Below are 21,670 nucleotides of genomic sequence, written 5' to 3' on the forward strand. Positions count from 1 at the left end.
TTATAGTTAGTTTGTCCGTGTGCAAAATAATTCAAAAAGTAGTTCAGTACTAACGGATTCGGGTGAAACTTGCAGGAAAGATTGAGAATGACACAAGTAGCAAATGATTAACTTTTGATAGTGATCCAAGAATTTTCGGGGAATATATGAAGGATTTTTTATCTTTTGGCAGTACAATTAGGGTCAATGAATTTGAGAGTTTAGGCTGAGCGTATTTGGGGTTGTTTTTTTTTTTTTTGTTGGTTTTTTTTAAAATTGTTCCATATTCCACATTTCAAGAAATACATACTTACTGCTTACTGATATTCCATGTGATATTACGGAAAATAATTTTGATTTATGTATGAAATTGTGTTGGAAGAAAAATAAATCAAACAAACAAACAAACAAACAAACAAACATAAAACATAAACATCACAATACAAAAGCCTGGATGAATTGTCAAGTACAGCTTATAAGACAATAAAACATGTGAAATATGAGGAATCTACATAGAAGCATTGCTTGTAGGGTGTAGATTCTCAGATGCGGATGTGAGATTATTTCTTACTTGGTATATGTAATTAAAGGAATGACAATTTGTGAATTGGAGAAATATAAACGAACAAAAGTAAAAAGAAAAAGAAAAATCAAAGAAAACAATGTCCGCGGCACAAAACTTCTTGAGAGTTGCGTGATCACCCGAGCGAGGTACAAGTCAGATGCAGTGTACAATAGCAGAGATACCAAAATCTGTGTACAAAGGAAGTTCAGGGGATAATACAGAAATCACGAGCGAGGCACATGTTACATAATCGATAATGTCAGTAATGTGAAGTATGAAACGAGAATGTCGAGGAGGATTGAAGAATAGCTATAGATATGAATTCAGAAAAACTAGTTTACGTTTATGCTTAAATGAATAGAGAGGCTGGGATTGGATTATTTCTCTATCCAACTCATTCCAAAATTTAGGTCCTGTAGTGGTTATTGTTTTTAAAGCAAATACGGTCCGTACAGGAGAAAGATGAAAAGAATCTTTTTTGTCTAGTAGGGTAAGAATGAACTTCAGTATTTTTGACAAACATCGAAGAAAGCACATCAGGGACACCACCTGAGTTTAACTGATACATAAATGACCTAATATTGAAATGATATAAATCCTGGATCTTAAGTGTTCTACTGGAAAAGAATAAGACATTAGTGTGTTCCAAAAATGTGGCGAAGTTAATTATCCGTATAGCTCTTTTCTGTATCAGTAATAAAGAATTGAGTCTAGTTGTACAGCAGTTTCCCCATGCCAGGATTCCATAACCTATATAAGGCAAAAATAGAGTAGAATACAATGAATGCAGAACATGTTTAGGAAAATACTGTTTTAACTTATACATAACACCTACATTTTTTTAATAGTAATTTACGCAAAGAATCAACATGAACTTTCCATGTCAACTTACAATCAATATAAAGACCAAGGAATTTTATATATTCCACCTGGTTCAATTCCACGTCGTTTACAACCAACTTACCCGGTAAAAATATAATATTGATTATATTGCTAAAAACCATAAATTTTGTCTTGGTCAAATTCAATGACAATTCATTAGCCTGAATCCACTTAGATACTGATTTTAATTCAGTATTAATGGTATTCAGTAAAACATGAGGGTTTCGATTTGAATAAAAAATGCTGGTGTCATCGGCAAAAAGTAGAAAATAGAGCAGAGAGGACGAACTGCGGAAGTCATTCATATAAAGAATAAACAATAAAGGACCTGAAAGGGATCCTTGCGGTACCCCACAAGTTATAGGCTGTGAGCTGGACACATGGCCATTCAAACTAACAAATTGAGTTTTTCCAGTAAGGTAACTTCTAAACCACTCCAAGGCCCTTCCACAAATCCCATATAGTAATTTGTATAATAATATTTCATGGTTGATTGTGTCAAAGGCCTTGGAGTAGTCAAGAAAGATACCTACTGTGGGACACTTGGCATCGATCGCTTTGATAATTTTCTCTAGCATTAGTAAAATAACATGAATTGTGGAATGCTTTTTACGAAATCCAAATTGATTATCATCTATTACATTACAGTCGTTTAAGAATCGGAATACACGTGTGTACACAATCTTTTCAAGTAATTTAGAAAAAGAAGTTAATAACGATATTGGTCGATAATTTCCCAGTTCGTCCTCTCGGCCCTTTTTATATATCGGGATAACTTTAGTGATTTTCATCCTAGTAGGCACTACACCGTTCAGTAATGACAAATTGAATATATGGGCGAGAGGTACAACAATCTCATGTACAACATATTTCAGAAGATAATTAGAAATTCCATCATAACCAGTACTTTTTTTTTTGGCTTTAAGATTATTTACAATGTCAACAATTTCGGATTCTAATACAGGCATAAAAAACAAAGATTGATTACTGCGATGACTTAAATACGTAGAAAACGGTATATCCGTTTCCGGAATAACATCAGCTAAATTAGATCCAACCTTCACAAAATATGAGTTAAACGCTTCAGAGATTTCATTATCATCTCTTAACTCGATGTCATTTAAACAAATCTTATGGATATCCGATTTATTTCGTTTCTTCTGAAGAACATTATTAATGACTTTTCACGTGGATTTAATGTCCTTCTCATGGAGAAGAAACATTGAAGAAAAATATTTCTTTTTTGCCTCACGCAACACAGAAGTAAGAACATTACGATAACTAGTATATTTGCTTTTAGCAGCATCAGTTCTGTGAGACTTGAATATATAAAAAAGCTTATTTTTCCTATTGATAGACCTCAACAAAGATTTCGATATCCAGGGGGATCGTGGTTTCTTTTTATAATTTGATCTAGATTGTGATCTCATTGGAAAATGAAAAGAGAAAAGAGGAGCGATCAGATCAACAAACTTATCATATGCATCATTAGGCTCATTCGCATTGAGAACCACTGACCAATCACTATCTAACAGGCTTTCCTTAAATCTTATAATATTTTGTTCAGACATAACACGAGCTGTAGAATTCATTTCCCAAGTTGCAGGCTTAAAACGATTTGGTATAAATGGACTGGAAGCAAACACCGGGAAATGATCAGACATATCCGAAACTATTATACCTTGATCAGTTGGATAATGAATATTAGTGAATATATTATCAATAATTGTATACGCTGCATCAAATATTCTGGTAGGTTTAGTTATACACGACATAAAAGCATATGAAAACATAGTGTCCACAAAATCCTGGCAACAGGGCTTTTCGTGATACTGCAGTAAATCAAGATTGAAATCCCCTATTAAAAAAACAATGTTTAGTATGCAAAGACTCAGATTTCAATACGGAATTCAGTACATCAAAAAAAAAGCAGTATGATTACAGTTTGGTGGTCTATAAATTTCACCAATAAAAATATTCTTTCCAGCTGGTATGTCGATTTCAATAAAAATGCTTTCAAAATCTTCAGTCATATGACATAAATTCTGAATCAAATCAAAATTGAATCCTTTCTGAACATAAAGAGCCACACCCCCTCCATGTTTATTTACTCTATTATTAAACACAAGAGAATATCCATTCAAATGAACTAGGGGAAATGACACGTCAGACTGCCATGTTTCGCACAAACCTATAACAAAAAAATCCACATTGTGTAAATTCAAAAATGTCTTCAGTTGGTCAGGTTTCTTATACAAACTTCGAATATTGAAATGAAGAATAGAAAAGTTGTTCTCCATCTTGAAAAAATCACGTGTACATAATGTCCTGAGGGGAAATATAGTCGGAACCTCTACTTCGCAGTAATGTATCATTCTCATCATAAGACAAGTCAAATTCTGGAGTTTGTTTGTTTAACCTTTTTATAACATCGGAATCAGAGATCTCATTATCATCACCATAATAATGCATGTCCATACGACTGGTCATTAAAGGGACATTCCAGACGATTTTCATAATTTCACATCATGTAGTACATAAATCGACAACTCAATGTACAGATTTGTGGAATTTATTGTGGTTCTTGAGCAGAGAAACAATACTTTGAAAAACCTTAAACAAATTACACTGAACAAGGATGATGACATAGGAGGTTCACATATTTCAGAAATGTAGCAGTGTAATTCCATTACAATAACGCTTGCTTGCGAGTTCACCTGTGTATAATCTATGCATGCCTTCTTCTTTTGTTCTGCTTCCTTCAGCCCCAACTCATGCATTCTTATGGTGACTCTGCCATGTCATCATCCTTGTTCAGTGCAATTTGTTCTAAATTTTGAAAATATTCTTATTCTTCATCCCATTTATCACAAATTCTCAAACTCTGTCCTCAGCATAAATAATTTATAGTTGTTCAAATGTAAAAATCTGAAAATCATCCGGAGGTTTCCTTTAAGTCACTGCTCTCTCCATTAGTTACCATATGTGACCGTGCATCTCAAAACGAACATAAAGTCGCACACACTGATTTTGCGTGAGGACTGAAAATAAGTGAAATGGGTCAACCTAGCCGAACTTGACTTTTTCATATTTTCTGAAAGAGCGGGTCTTCTTTTACATCATGCTAAAATTTGGTATCATAAAACGGGCAGGAAAGTGTGCTTTTTTAGCAGTTTATCTCGAACATTTTTGGTAGAATAACACATTGTGTGATTATGTGTGTCTTTAGAATCCCTTCTTCATTTCTGAGAAACCTTGTCCACACTCTTCGCTTTCAACTCTAATAACTTTTGAAAGGATAGTGCTACTGCTTTGAAAGTTGGGATCAATTATGAAGGGAATGTGGTCATGAGGCATGCCTAATTTCAGATTAATCTGATAATCCCTTCATTGTTGTTACTCTGGTGGTTTACTTCCTGTTTTTTGTCCCATTCATCGCACAGCCAGCACGGTTTGGTTAAAGATTAAGCGCTTGAATAGACACTGTACTTCAGAGCCTCTTTTCTCAGTTCACACTTTTCCTGAGTTTGTGCTTTCTTTCCAATATTTAGATAGGTTAGGAGAGTCCATTTGATTTGAGTTATACATCAACTTAAAGCTTAAAGTCTGGTCTTTCAGAATATGGTCTTAACTAAAAATTCATGTCTGGCGACTTTTTGTTTGTTTTGAGGTGCAGGGTCACATATAATGGAGGAGTAAACCTTCGGATTTGAGAGTCATTCAAGATAGGTGAATCGGGGAAACAGAGCTGAATAAAGTACCTCGCCAGATGAAAGAAAAACGTGTGTGTGTAATTACATAACAAATGGCGTATATGGAATAACTCGCTCGGGTGACTCACGCATACCGCTAGAGATGATTGACCTTGTATATGCATAGCACTATATGCATTACAAACTGTGTCGAAAGGGTAAATGACATAGCTGAATTCACGGACATGTTTTGACAGGAACTGAGACATTGATAGGAATGTGAACTTGAACATCGTTTCAAAAACGGCTACGAAACACAACAGTAAGTGCATACATATGTATGCATTGTACATTGAAAAAAAAAAATTATTCCACGACATTACTGAGTGAACCGGAGGTTACGCCTGAACTAACACTGCCACCACCTGTACTTTGGATTTTTGTGTTATCGTAAACAAGCAAAATACAAGCAGGCATACCTCTAAAAAATGTCGACTTGACTAAGCTTGAACCTTAGGGCGTACAGTCAAATTTAGTATATAGAGAAATGCTATATAAGTAACCTTCGACGAAGAAAAAAAAAATGCCGTACGAAATGTAGCCATACATACATTAAAAGATAGTATTTGTGATACAAATTACAAAGTGTGGAGTACCTACATTCTTTGAACATCATATTATAACAACTGAACATTTACATCGGCCTATTTGTACGTCCATACGGTACAATTCAAAAATCCGGAGTCTACAAACATACGGTTTACATGAATTGTTACATAGCCCTAGGTTCTGTAAATCTAATGCTCATGCATCATTTACACTCCACATAATCCATATATAACTACATTAAACACGTATATAGCTTACTCAAAAATGTGCGGCGTAATATTAAGGGTATCAAAATGTGACAGTTTTTATAATCGGTAGTACAAACGCCTAAAAACGCAAAGATCTGCAATTTTCAAATGTCAGGCTACAGATTAATGACAATTTCTGATGAGTTCAGACTTACGCTTTTGAGTAGCTATGCAAGACATACATAGTACTTATTTCGATGGATTAATCTTTGTACAATTCCCACTTCTTTGAACCTTTCTCTTTGAAAAAGAGCACTACTTCCGTACCTGTGACAGATATTTTTGTCGACAGATTCTTCTCCCTCCTCATCTTGTAGGTCACTTTTGCTAGCTGACTGCGCTTGACTTTCAGGGCAGGTGGAAGGTCGGTTCTCACCGTCATCCGAGCCATGTCGTTTGTGGTGTTGGCGTTCTGCTTGCGAGGGTATTGGAGTCGCATGCTGCTAGAATGCGGTTGCGTTCAGCCATGTAGACAAACTTCGCGATAATTGGCGGGGGTCTGTCATCATCGGCACGCTGTTGTAAGCGATGTACATTGACCAGGCAGACAGCCTAAGCCTCCTCTGTGCTCAGGCCCAGGTATACGAAGACATCTCTCACCACTTTGTCGACATTCTCGTTTGGCGTAGACCTTACTCCGTAGAAGAGAAGATTTGATTTGTGTTGGTAGATTTCAGCGGCGACCATTTTGTTTTCTAACTCCAGAATCTTGCGTCTAAGTCGTTCTTCCACTTCAGGGATGTGCTGCCTTTCAATGTTCAGAACACGATCAGAATTATCCTGAACTGCACTCTCAAGATCTTGAACTTTCTTGTTGAGGACAGTCAAATCAGAGTGCATTTGATCCAACTTTGCACAGACTCTTTTTTCAGAGTCCTGAAGTGACTTCATGATGTCTGCGAGTGTGAACGCATCCTTCTCACTGCTGACTGGCATACACGTATCGGCCGCAGGTTGCGCTGGTGTCTTGGGGCGTTGACTCTGCGTAGCCATTGCTTCTTGAGCTGTAGGTTTTCGCCTCAGATTATACGATTTTTCCATGAGCACATGTCAGTAAAAATATGATTCTGGAGTTAGGACATGGACGAGAGCAGTAAGGTTAGGACGGAGCATGGGAAGAAAGTCGAGTATGCTTGCTTGAAAAGCCAGAGAAATGGTGGTGGCGGAGCTCAAGAAATCACACGTCCTCCATGTTCACGGGTGTCATTCCAGAATTCCAGAGGTTTGCATGCGCCCACTGAAGTGCGTGCTCTAGTATACAAATAATGACTGCTATGAGGGGCACAACTAGAATTATGGGCCCAACCTGGTGATGTGAAAACCACAACTATGCCCGAGGCGAAGCTGAGGGCATTGTTATGGTTTTCACATCACCGATGGCCTACATAATTTTAACTGTGCCCCGAATATCAACCTGTCATTATTAATTTTGTTTGATATACCGTAAATATAGATTCTAGTCTCTTTTACAGCACTCGTAATGGGTCCGCAAAGCCAGACTACGAGTCCTTGTCACTCAAAAAAAAAAAAATCACCTATTTTCCGTACACGTACCCAATGAAATTGTAGTCCCCTCAGAAAAGCTTTCATCTTCCAACCAAACTGCAGTTTGTAGAGGAATTCATACTCAATTTCAACAGCTATTCAGTTTTTTGCCAAACTACATCATTGATTTTTAATTAATTTTTTCTTCATTTATTTTGGTATCTTTGGTACGAATTTGTGAAGGGGTCTGGGACATTCCATTCTATTTACAGGTGTGAGACCAGTAACTCAAAAATGGGGCGCAGTTATTTTCATGACTCCCCTTTTAACCAATCAGATGAGAGGATTCTATAATATACGAGGTATATAATCTCTGCTAGGGCGAGGTGCGCCGCGCGGCTGAGGGTTTATGAACAGAGGCTTATAACAAAGGCTTCTATATTGGGAAATCGGGCGACTTTTAGCACACAATGCTACAGGTACGTATGGGTGGAAATTACTGATAACTCTATGGTACAACAAGATCAGTGGGGGGGGGGGGGAAGAGTTGCATGCTTGGCGGAGGTCTGCTCTCTCCGAGTGCTTCTCTAGTTTTCTCTTTGTTATTTTCACAATATTTCGATTCTCTCTCTTTATTTTTCTTCTACAGATTAAAGAGCTGTTCTTGTATTTTGAAAGGGATAATGTTGATATCCTAAATCAGTCCTCGACGGGAGGAGACCTAGCCCAATGGGTGTGTGCTATGCCACGTCTTTCGACGTTCGGTCTGTGGTGTCCTTGCTTTCCCGAAAGTTTCCTTTCAGCAGCCGTCGGCTCAACATTATCCTGTCAGGTATAGTATTTGACTATTGACATGAAACATGCAGGTTTGGGAGCATAACATAATTTCTTTTTCATGTTCTTCTATAAATGAACAAGCAACCTGTTTTCTATGGTATTGTCGGAAAGTATTAAATTCTGGGTGCGGTTCGTTGCTCCGAAGGTTTGTTATTCCGAAGGTTCATTAATCCGAAACACACAAATTTCCTATACCTCGAGGTCAGTTAATCCGAAAATGAAAAAGGGTTCGTAAATCCGAACCTTTGTGGCGTTATTCCAAGGGTTCGTTATCCGAAGGTTCGTTAATCCAAAAATGAAATTGAATTCGCTATTCCGAAGGCTCGTACATCCGAAAATGAAAGAGGGTTCGTTATTCCGAAGGTTCGTCAATCCGAAAATGAAATAGGGTTCGTTATTCCAAAGGTTCGTTGATCCGAAGTGATATAGAGTCCGTAACGAACCTTCGGAACAACGAGCTTCGTTTCATTTTCGGATTGACGAACCTTTGGAATAACGAACCTTATTTCATTTTAGGATTAATGAACCTTCGGAAAAACAAACCCTATTTCATTTTCGGATTAACGAACTTTCGGAATAATGAACCTTTCGACTAAAGAACCTTCGGAATAACGAACCTTCGGAATAACAAGCTGTAACTTAGATTCCTTGGAATTCTGTTGCACGTGCAGTGGAGGTACGTCCGTGCTCCGATCTCGGTTACAATTTGCCATATGTTTTTTTTTTTGTTTGTTTTTGTTTTTTTTTCGGGGGATGGGTGCGTGTGATGCAAATAGATATGTTCAGAGTTTTGCATATTTGCAGTTAGTCTATAAAACGATTTTAGTTATAACGTCACTGTTTGAAGGAAGGGTATTAGGCCTCCCTATATATAAATTATATATAAACCTCCAAAACTCATTTAAATGAAATGCTCGGTACCACGAGATTATTCTCATTAAACAAAATCTCTATTTGCGCTGGAAGCTGTTGCCGTGTAATTGTTGGGATGTGTTTTAACACTGAGAGCGCACCAAATGAATTTTTTCGAATTCATTGTTGTGTAATCTTTCAAAAAAAGATGTCACAAAACTTCAACGGGTGCAAAATTCTGCTGCCCGACTGTTAACTTTTACTAATAAGTTTGATTCCATGTCACCAGTTCTCCGTTCCTTACATTGGTTACCTGTAGAAAAAAGGATTATTTTCAAGACTCTGTTATTAGTACATCATTCAGTTCATTCTTTTTCCCCAATATACATAAGTAATTCTGTTCAAAAATACAATCCGACACGAAGGCTACGTTCATCATCAGATGCATTCTTACTCCAAACACCCAGAGTAAAACATGGGTATGGTGATCGTGCTTTTACCGTTATGGGACCAAAATTGTGGAATCAGCTACCTCTTCAGTTAAGGGAACTGTCATCTACAGAGTCATTCAAATCCAAACTTAAAACTTATCTGTTCCTTTCATACTGAGGACTGTAATTGCTGTATGTCATTAATATTGGATTAATATTGTATTTTTAATTGATATATGTTGTATTCTTTATTTTTTATATATTTGCTTTTGTTTACCATTTTTTGCTTTGTTGAAATGTTTGAATATGTATATGCATGTAAATATATGATATTTTTTTTCATTTTTGAAGCGCCATGAGCACTGAAAAGTGGACCTGTGCGCTATACAAGTAGCCACTATTATTATTATTATTATTAAATGCAGGATTTATTTCACAGCGCCTATTTTCAGTAATGTGTAACATTGTGAAGAATTCACCTCGTTACATGATACATTATTAGTGTTTGAAATATTGCGAAACAACGTTGATCAGAAAAGGACAAAAGTAAATTGGTACGCTTATGCCAAAAAAAAAAGTCAGTGACTTTTTCTTACTTCTCTCTCTCTCTCTCTCTCTCTCTCTCCTTCTTACAGATCAGGAAATTAGAAATATGTCAAATCGAGCCAAAGGGGAATTTCGTCTCAAAGTCAGAAGCAGAAAATTTGGCTGAATTTCTGTGTCGTCTGCCCCATCTTACAAGTGCCAGTCTCGAACTGGTGAACCTGCCAAGGACATTCTTCAGGGCAGTTGCCTCCCAGGCTTCACGCTGTAAAGTAAAAATCAGTCATTGTCATTATTCAGCACTGCCTTGTTCAAAATAAGGGAAGGGGTAACATCAGTAGCCATGACCGCGACATAATTTTCTATTAACCCTCTAAAGCCCAGAGTGGGGGAGAAAAAAAGGATGAAATGGGTTGTTATGGCTGTAATCTAATGGAGTAAAATCAAGAGATTTTTCTCCTCCCCACCACTAGAAGGCGGACTCTACAATGGTGTCAGTGATTTCAGGCCTCACGCTCCTTTTCCGGGCTCCCATAGAAACCTGTGTTAAATGCAGCATACTCCATAAGTCATAAAAAATCAATCGAATCATAGAATTTTTCTTAAATTGAAACAGATGAAGGGAAATTTTCTCTGCTTTCAAGCAAACGACATATTTTGGGGTGTTTTCCAGCTCTAAAAAAAGTTAAGAGCCTCCATATGAGACTAGTCATCTAGTCACTCTGGAAAACGATAAAAATAGCAAATTACCTCATATATCAATAAAAATTCATGGGGGCTGCCATTGTAGCCACTTAGTAATTTCTACAGCGCGTATTACCCTCACTAAACTTGGCATGTATATAATGACTGGGCGAAGTATTGCCTTTCAACTTTTGGATGCACATGATCAAGGTCAAAGGTCAAGTCAAATGGTCAAAATTTCATATTTCCCCATACCTATGCAGTGCCTGAAGGTATTTTCTTGAAACTTGGTGTATTCATGCACTGTCCAAGAAAGATTCTTTAGAGAGAGAGTTTCGGTATCTTCATGGAACTTACGATGGTAAATATGCATGTTATGCCTGCAGAATTTGTCTTTAAATTTAGTGTATACATGACACTTGTATTACCCAATATAAATTTGCTGGGAAATGTATTTTGACAAAATGTCAAAGGTCAAGTTAAAATGCTAAATTTCAGTCTTCCTCTATAAAAATCTCAGAAGTGGTCAAGGAACACGAATGTATCATCATGGAGCTTAGTATGGAGTAATGCATGTACTGCCTGACAGTAATTCTCTTCGGAATGTGAGGGTCATATGGTCAAACGTCAATGGGCAAATGTCAGGCTAAAATGTTAAAATTTGACTATTTAATACTGAAATTTGAAAGATATACTTTTTCTTCTTATCTTGGAAATTACTTAAGGCATCAACTTAAACTGTCTTTACACAATATTCCCCGTGGTCACGGCAGCCCCATTGGCCTGAAACGTAATGCGCCGTGGAAGATGAGACAATGGGCCGAATACATAAAACAAGCAATAATGCTTGTAAGCAATTGCTTCAAGAAAAGCACAAGCTCGTCTAGCAAAAGGTCTAGCTTCATCTATATACCTAACCTTTTGCTTGTGCCAATACCTTTTGCTTGTCCCGCACAAGCGATTGCTTGCGTTTTCAACAAAAGGGACGTCACTCCTGTGCGAACACAAGAACAAATGCCAGTGTGACAGCAGATTGAAAGGGCGTTTGTGCGAAACATTTCCTGACATAATAGTCAAGGCGCTATTTCCTGTAAGAGGCTTAATTAAGGAGTTCGTTCAACCCACCCCGCAGAAAAAGTTTGACCAGACAAGGTGGTAGATGGGACCTCTATGAACATCCCCAGGTAGTATGTGGTTCCAAATTGTGGTGTCAGTAGAATTTTACTGGCCACTTTTCATCATGATTTGTTGGAACAAACGTAAAAGAGTCTGCACACGCCAAGACTATTACACGCACCACCAGCACTGCTACAGGCAATGACAATGACAATGACAATGACAATGACAATGACAATGACAATGAATTTTATTCTTTAACGGCCCCGCCAGGGGGCATGGAAGAATAACAAACAAGTAAATGTTTCATGGCTAAACAAAGCCATAAATAAAGATGTAATACAGAAAGCATATATATACTATATACATATAATGAACTTCAAAAAGCAAACAACGACGGTTAACAAAAAAAAAAAACGATCGAATAAGTAAGACAATCGGTACTTAATGGCAAACAGTGGCAGTAGTATCTTACAATATATACATGTACAATGTAAAAGAAAAGTAATGACGAGACATCAAAATCTGGCCATTATGATCTGACAGAAACGTGACAATTTCTTTAAAACTCTTACGTTCTTAGAATTAAAAAGCTGCTTCATTTTCAAGACATTCGGTCGGCGAGCATAATAGGTCTTAATTAAAACTTTGCGATCCGTTTCAAAGAATGGACATTTAAACAAAAAATGAAACTCGTCACCTGGATCATTCATTTTACACAGGGCCAATGCTGCGTGTAGTAGTCTCAGCGCGCATATACTTTTTCTTCGATAAACAAGGGTTTTGCCTGCAAACTAACTTGTCACGCCAAGCTGGGTTCGGTGTAGTGTAGTTTCTAGCCGTTTTTATTTCGTCTTTGTTTCAAGAGTTCAAGCAAGCCGAGTGAGAGCGCATACCCGGTGATTGTAACGACCGAATCGCAATCACTGGGTGTGTGCTCTCATTCCACTTAGCGCAATATATACAGCGGGCTTCTGCATAATACACAAGCTGCAACTCAGAGAAATAAAGACGAAAAAACGGCTGGAAGTTAAGACTAGGGTCGGTAAACGCTTGTCGCTATTTGGGGCACTGAAAACGACAAACTCACACAGTTTTTACATTTATTTCATGAAGAATTCATCAAAACTGCATAAAACTCTATATGTACATGTTGCTAGAGATGTCATCCATACAGTGGGATTCATTGTAAGTTATAATATTGTGCATGGTTACCATGGTAACCGGATGCCTAAAGGTGACTGGTAACCCCAAAATGCCTCCTGCTGCTGCAAACATTGTTTTTTTTTTTTTTTTAATCTTATAGATGCAATAAAAAAAGCACAATTTTTTTATTGATTTTCGTTAAAAAAGTTTTCCCTGTTGCCATGGCAACAAGTATTATCCAATCAGAATTTAGTTGTCAGTAACTCAAAAACTAAAGCCCATAATTTCAAAAAGCTCAATAAGCATTTCCTTCCTTCTGCATAAAGTGTACGACATCAGGTATATGTGAAGAATATTTTGAAGCATTCTCAAGTTACAGCAAAATTTGTAAGCAAAGGCATAATAAACAGCCATTGAAAGAAAGATATCATTTTCAAATAGTAAAATGCATGAAAAAGTAGCATCCGTCGTACTGTCAACACAAATTTGACTTCAAAGCATAGGCAAATGTATATAGTTTTTAATAATGTATGGACACAAATTTCCCTTAAAAATAAGATGAATACAGAAAGCAAAGCCAATATTCTATAGTAGCTCTTTCGAGTATTTACAGAGCGATGGTTATTCAAAACAATCCTGGAAAAGAGCAGAGGAAAGCAATTGATTGTTTATGTTCTTAAAGGAAGTTTATTCAAGAATACCGATAAATTCCTTTCTAAAGAAGGAATATACACGTGCGCTGGATTAGCCATTAAAGAATTAAGCGTACTTTTGTGTTCGTTAGCTATTGTAAAATAATAATAATAATAATAAATATATATATATATATATATATATATATATATATATAGAATGAAATGAAATATCATGATATGTAGATTTTATTCAAAGCGTGCAGTAATGAATTAATGCTGAGGAGAGAATGAGGGAAAAATCTTGGGCGTCTTTTCCCTTTTTATCCAGACTAATTTTACAGTGTAGAGCTCATCTACAATGAATGATGTGCACGAAAGGCAAAAGAAACAAACCTGTCTAAATTCCAGATATTTTTGGGAGTTACCAATCACCTGTAGGCATCCGGTTACCATGGTAACCATGCACAATTTCATACCTTACAATGTATCCCATTGTATTGCTGACATCTCTAGCAACATGCACATATATAGTTTTAAGGCGTTTCGATGAATCCTGCATGAAATAAATGCAAAAACTGTGATAATTTTGTCATTTTCAGTGCCCCAATAGCAACAAGCGTTACCGACCCTATAGTCTTAATTTCTAGCTGTTTTTATTTCGCCTTTAATTCTCTGAGTTACAGCCTGTGTATTGTGCAGAAGCCCGCTGTATTGCGCTAAGCCGAGTGAGGGTGCGTGCTCCATGATTGCCACAAAAATCGGTTCGGGCGTCACAATCGCTGGGTATGCACTCTCACTTGGCTTGCTTCAACTTGGAGAAATAAAGACGAAATAAAAACGTCTGGAAACTACACTACACCGACCCCAGCTTAGCGTGAAAAGTTAGTTTGCAGGCAAAAACCGATGTTTGTCGCGGAAAAAGTCTTTGGACGCTAAGACTATAACAGGCACCACTGGCAATTGGCGCCTGTAGCAGTGCTAGTGGTACGTGTAGTAGTCTTACTGTGCGCAGACGCTTCCTCAAAGAATATGGTCATGTCGCAACTAAAATGGCCTGTAAAATTTCATTGATACCACAATTTGATATCACATACTACCTAGGGGTGTTCCAGAGGGTCCAACAGACCACCCCATGCAGTCAAACCTTTTCTGCGAGGTGGGTTGAACGAAGTCAGTTTTTCTGGGTCGCTGCGCCTGGACTAATAGCAATAGAGCTATGAAATGACACTCATAAATGCGCACACAGACGCACACACACATCTATCTGTCTATACACACACGCGTACTGGCTGATTCCCATCACTGCTCATAGAGATAGCCGGGATCTTCCAGATCTCACGTAGAGAGAGGCCCCTTGCATGCTCTCCACCGAAGTCAGACATCCTACCTGTTTTCATCGAATTTTGCGTGCTGACCACTGGACATTCCCGTTGTTGAAATGAAAAAAAGTTTCTTATACTGCTAAAGAGTAATTTCGTGTAGATTTATACCACTCCTTCACAAGTGTGGTCTTTCTTGTATGAATGTGAAAATGATACTTAAAAGGGAACGTCCAAATTAAGCAGAAGCTCAAGTTCATTTTACAGAGCCTGGAAAATTTTAAGCAGTTGCTAGCAAGAACAAGCAAAAGATATGTTCTATGCATACGTTTTTAAGCAAATGCTTGCTCTATAAGCAATTGTTTGCGGGCAGCAAGGAATTGCTCGTGCTTGCTAGCAAAAGCTTCTGCTCACAAGTAATAGCTTGTTTTTTATGAATACGGATTCCAGTAAAAGGATACCACAAGCAATTGCTAGCGTTAATGCATCTGGCCAAATCTCCTATTTCCCCCTCTTCGCATTCTAGTCTTGTTCGTTCCAGTCTTTGCCCCGGTGAATATAAAGGTGTCAGAAGCTGTTCTCACTGCGTCTGGTCAGGCTATAGGCTATCAATATTTTCCATCGCGTCAGGCTACGAACCGCCTACAAGTTTTGTTACAGTCTATTAGGCGTACGTGTCGTCGTGTTTTGTTTTATCATGGCATATAAGATTCCTTATCAGCACCGGAACTACCGTGGCAAACTTTTTGACAATCAAAAAATCTGCCACGGAATGCACAGCAAACACGACCTATCATGTCTGCTTGTCCCGTCTTACCTTACCACGTTGTTTCACGTCCATCCCGTTTTGTCCACGATGGCTTGAAATGTGTTTATCGCGGTTGCTGGGAACATACAAGGTGTAAAGGCAGCATTAGAAAAAGGTCAAAAGTCAAGTAAAAATCCCCAAATCCCCCAGTACTTGCTCTCTTTCAAAATAATAAATATAGCCATTCATCCAGTTAAGCCTAGTTCAAGGAGAGTGAACAATGCAACAAATATGTCATTTAAATATTTCACCAATTATGTGAAGCTATCTTCACACATTGTCAAGATGTACTGTTTATAGACCAATTGGAGAACCATGCATTATGGGATGCATACCAGCCAGCGACATTATTTTCTAGTTTTATATTGTAATGAATAGCGCCCCTTGTGGTGACCTTGAGAAATGTCAACCATAACTATTAACAAAACTTGACTCGTTTTTCATTCGTGGCGGATGAGTATGAAAATAATTGATCTATAAAATAGAGACATCTCGAAATAGAGAAATGATACAGAAAAGCCATTGCTTCTACCATATTTCTAATACATTTCGTTATATTTTGGTAAATAGCAACCTCCATGGGTGACTTTGAGAAAGTGCAGTTGTAGGGTCATATAGAGTTTGAGTTGCTCCACCCATGTGTCAAATGTGACAGTGATGCATTGAAAATAAGAAGTTATGTAGAGAGAACAATGCGCCCCCGGCCCCTTCGGCTTGAAAAGGGTCAAACTGGCATGGTCTTTATAGGATTTACATGGTTAACATATTTTGCATGAGTTATTATCATTATTATTACTATTTTTATCTTTTTTTTTCAGGGGAGATTTATTCTGAAATCCGTCCAGCCAGAAATGTAATCTTTGATAAACTTCCCTTCCAATGTTAGATATCGTCAAATTCAAAATTAACAAACACAAAATTGAAATATCCCAAACATTTTCATTGCAATCAGGTGTAATTGCAATCCGTCACGACACTCGACGATCAATCCAAGTTGCGTAGAAGAAAATTTATAGATTTGTAGATTCGGTAATAGGAGGACTAGGCCTACTTGAAATATTACCTCACTGGTCTATTCCTTGGATGCATACACCTGCTGGAGACGTTCATGTTATTTTCTTTTTCTGAAAAAAAAAATATTCATGTACTATCAGTTTGCATCCAAATTTTTTTCATATCAATCGGGGAACTGGATGATAGGGTGTAATATGCGTTGAATTACATTATGGCTACATTACAATGTTAATGGTAGTTTTACACCTATAGCATACCTCTCTACCTTTGGGAAACAGGTTGGGTAACCTTTGAGAGTACCTTCATACAATATCACTTGATTTATGAAAGAATGTACCAATGTGACACAGGTCGGGCTACTATTACCACTGCCCCAAGCATCTATTTCTTTCGAATAGGTATTTAAACAAGACATGACGATTAACCTAGAAATGACAAATACATGTAATATAATCATAGTATGATGAAATATCTTTGGCTTTAAAAGGCAAGTACTATACGGCTTTTATATTCCATCCTTCGATCTATATTTACACTGAACTCTCATCTCGTGTCCAATTATTCCTTATTGCTGTTTCACACCATTTCAATATTTTCTTTTTGTTATTTTCACAATATTTCGATTCTCTCTCTTTATTTTTCTTCTACAGATTGAAGAGCTGGTTTTGTCTTTTAAAAGGGACAATGTTTATATCCTAAATCAATCCCCGATAAGAGGAGACTTGGCCCAATGGGTGTGTGCTATGCCACGTCTTTCGAAGTTCACTCTGCGGTGTTGTTGCTTGCCCGATAATTTCCTTTCAGCAGCCGTCGGCTCAGCATCATCCTGTCAGGTATAGTCTTTGACTATTGACACGAGTCATACAGTTTTGGGAACATGATATAATTTATTGTTCATGTTCTCCGATAAATAAAAAAAAAAACATGTTTTCTATGGTATTTGCCGGGAAATATTAAATTGCTTTGCAATTCCGTCGCACGTGCAGTTGAAGTCAACGGCGTAAATCCGTACTGAGGAGTGGGGGGGGGGGGGTGGTCACCATCACCACGATTACAAGCCCATAACCGGACCGGCGCAGCCTTTGGGGGGGGGGGGGGGGGAGAAGCTTGGTGCCCCCCCCCCCCCCCCACACACACACACACACGCACACTTTACAGGGATCGGTCCAAAAACTGCCGTTTGTAGCTATATTCTTCGCTTTGGAAATTAAGGGGGGAGGCACACCGTGCGCAACTGCTGTCAATCACTGGCAGCAACATCAGGAGAATGGCATAGCGATTAAATGCGAGCGAGCGGAGCGAGCGAGCTTGAAAATTTTGACATAGGCCCTAATGCTTTTACGTGCTAAAAACTGCCGTTTGTAGCTATACTTCTTTGCTTAATTGGAAATCAAGGGGGGCCGCACCGGGCGCAACTGTTGTCAATCACTGGCAGCAACATCAGGAGAATGTTATAGCGATTAAATGCGAGCGAGCGAAGCGAGTGAGCTTGAAAATTTTGACATTTTACAGTCCCAAAACTGCCGTTTGTGGCTGTATTTTTTTGCTTTGGAAATGAAGGGGGCGCACCGGGTGCAACTGCCGGCAATTACTGGCAGCAACATCAGGAGAATGGCATAATGCGAGCGAGTGAAGCGAGCGAGCTTGAAAATTTTGACATTTTACAGTCCCAAAACTGCCGCTTTTGGCTGTATTTCTTCGCTTTGGAAATTAAGGGGGCGCACCGGGCGCAACTACTGGCAGTTACTGGCAGCAACATCAGGGGAATGGCATAACGACTGAATACGAGCGAGCGAAGCGAGTGAGCTTGAAAATTTTGACTTTTTACAGTCCCAAAACTGTCGTTTGTAGCTATATTTTTCGCTTTGGAAATTAAGGGGGGGGGGGGCGCACCGGGCACAACTGCTGGCAATTACTGGCAGCATGCAACTTGAGAATGGCATAACGATTAAATGAAAGCGAGCGAGTTTGAAAATTTTGACATAGGCCCTAATGCTTTTACATGCTAAAAACTGCCGTTTGTAGCTATACTTCTTTGCTTAATTGGAAATCAAGGGGGGGGGGCCGCACCGGGCGCAACTGTTGTCAATCACTGGCAGCAACATCAGGAGAATGTTATAGCGATTAAATGCGAGCGAGCGAAGCGAGTGAGCTTGAAAATTTTGACATTTTACAGTCCCAAAACTGCCGTTTGTGGTTGTATTTTTTTTTTTGCTTTGGAAATTAAGGGGGGCGCACCGGGTGCAACTGCTGGCAATTACTGGCAGCAACATCAGGAGAATGGCATAATGCGAGCGAGTGAAGCGAGCGAGTTTGAAAATTTTGACACTTTACAGTCCCCATACTGTCGTTTGTGGCTGTATTTTTTCGCTTTGGAAATCAAGGGGGGGCACACCGGGCGCAACTGTCGGCAATTACTGGCAGTAACATCAGGAGAATGGCATAACGATTAAATGCGAGCGAGCGAAGCGAGTGAGTTTGAAAATTGTGATATTTTACAGTCCCAAAAACTGTCCTTTGTGGCTGTATTTTTTCGCTTTGGAAATTAAGGGGGGCGCACCGGGCGAAAATTGCCGGCAGTTACTGGCAGCAACATCAGGAGAATGGCATAATGATTAAATGCGAGCGAGCGAAGCGAGTGAGCTTGAAAATTTTGACATTTTACAGTCCCCCAAACTGTCGTTTGTGGCTGTATTTTTTCGCTTTGGAAATTAAGGAGGCGCACCGGGCGAAAACTACTGGCAATTACTATAGCAGCAACATCAGGAGAATGGCATAATGATTAAATGCGAGCGAGCGAAGCGAGCGAGCTTCAAAATTTTGACATTTTACAGTCCCAAAACTGCCGTTTGTAGCTATATTTTTCGCTTTGGAAATTAAGGGGGGCGCATCGGGCGAAAACTGCTGGCAATTACTAGCTCCAACATCAGGAGAATGGCATAATTATTAAACGCGAGCGAGCGAAGCGAGCGAACTTCAAAATTTTGACATTTTACAGTCCAAAAACTACCGTTTGTAGCTATATTTTTCGCTTTGGAAATTAAGTGGCCGGGGCGCACCGGGCGCAACTGCTGCCATTCACTGGCAGCAGCATCAGGAGAATGGCATAGCGATTAAATGCGAGCGAGCGAGCGGAGCGAGCGAGCTTTAAAATTTTGACATTTTACACTCCAAACACTGCCGTTTGTAGCTATATTTTTCGCTTTTGTTTGTCCCACTTTTATGGGGGAACCATCCTCCCCCCCCCCCATCGACGCCTCTGCATATGAGGGTGCTTTTGTTAAGTGAAAGATCTGCTGCACACTCTTTGATAAATTAGGGAAATATACGTCAATCTCAAAAGTGTCTATCGAAAGGGATCCTGTATAGCGGAGCTTTTGCATGTTTATGATTGCAATACAACGATCTGGTGCGTAGTTCTGGCGATATTTGGACAATTTTCCATTAAGAAAGTTCGAGATTTGTCCTCATCTCGGGAATTGCTTGGGGGATAAATGATTTGTCTGCCTAAACACTTCCGTAGGGGCGGGGCAAATGCCCCTTTTGCCCCCCCCCCCCCCCCCCCCGAGATAGATTCGACGCCCCTGATCTTCCCTGGGTGTGCTCATAGATGTATCCTGACTGAGTCACCAGTCACTGTCGTTTCTCAGGAATGATTCAGGAAATGGAGGGGGTTCAATTATGGCAATTTAGTTTTTGTTATTGTTTGTTTGTTTGATTGTTTGTTTTCGTACATAAAATCTTGCAGATGGTCCCCAGTTACTCGCGTCATAGCATGTTTACATAGGCCTATACTATTTGACGTTGTCAACGTCTGAGCCATACCTTACAGTGTATGTCGATGTTACTTTCTTCGCGAGCGAGCGAAGCGAGCGAGCGCTTGAGAAAATTATGTATACATTTTCCTGCAAGATAGAATACTGTTCAGCTCTGTTACCTGTCTGAAGGCCGGCGTACAAACGTCATGCAATATGCCAAAATTGATACAATCACATTTCTGCTTCCTCCATTTTTTTTTTCAAAATCCAGGGGGGGATGATTGTACAGGCCATCCCCCCCCCCCTCCATTTCAGGGGGGGGAGGATATATCCCCCCCATCCCCCCCCCCCCCCCCCCGGGATTTACGCCCATGGTTGAAGTAAAGTCCGTGCTCCGATCTCGGTTTCAATGTGCCATGCGTTTATTCATTTATTATTATTATTATTTATTTTTTTTTAGGTGGGTGCATAATGATGCAAATAGATGAATAATGTACAGAGTGTGCATCTTTGCAGTGAAAATCGTTTATAAATTAATTCTAGTAATAACGTCACTGGTCGAACGAGGGGTATCAGGCTGACCTATATATACATTATATATAAACCTCGTTAAAATGAATGCACGGGACCATGAAATTATTCTCATTAATCAAAATCTATATTTGAGTTGGAAACTATTACTGCGTAATTGTTGCGATGTGTTTTAACACCGAGAGCGAATCAAATACAGGATTTATTTCACAGAGCACGATTTCACTAATTTGTAACATCGTGACAAATTCACCTTGTTCACATTATCAATGTTCGGAATATTACAAAAATAACCTTAATCAGAAAGAAAATTGGTACGCTTATGCAAAAAAAAAAAAAAATAAAAGGTTTGTGACTTTTTTTCTAACTCTCTCTCTCTCTCTCTCTCCCTGTTACAGATCAGCGCATTAGAAATACGTCAAATCAATCCAAAGAGGAAATTCGTCTCAAAGTCAGCAGCAGAAAATTTGGCTGAATTTCTGTGTCGTTTGCCCCATCTTACAAGTGCCAGTCTGAATAAGCTAAACCTGCCAAGG

General features: G+C 38.8%; 1 protein-coding gene across 1 annotated transcript in view; it reads left to right on the forward strand.

The window, feature by feature from the left end:
- The window catches only part of LOC140239579 (uncharacterized), a 124,977-nt gene that overhangs the window by 48,486 nt on the left and 54,821 nt on the right, over window positions 1–21,670 (forward strand). The window contains exons 8-9 of the mRNA XM_072319410.1: window positions 8,110–8,292; window positions 17,496–17,678. Coding sequence (XP_072175511.1) covers window positions 8,110–8,292; window positions 17,496–17,678 — 366 coding nt within the window. The remainder of the gene's footprint in view (window positions 1–8,109; window positions 8,293–17,495; window positions 17,679–21,670) is intronic.

Source organism: Diadema setosum, chromosome 16 (assembly GCF_964275005.1).
Source record: "Diadema setosum chromosome 16, eeDiaSeto1, whole genome shotgun sequence".
Lineage (NCBI taxonomy): Eukaryota > Metazoa > Echinodermata > Echinoidea > Diadematoida > Diadematidae > Diadema > Diadema setosum.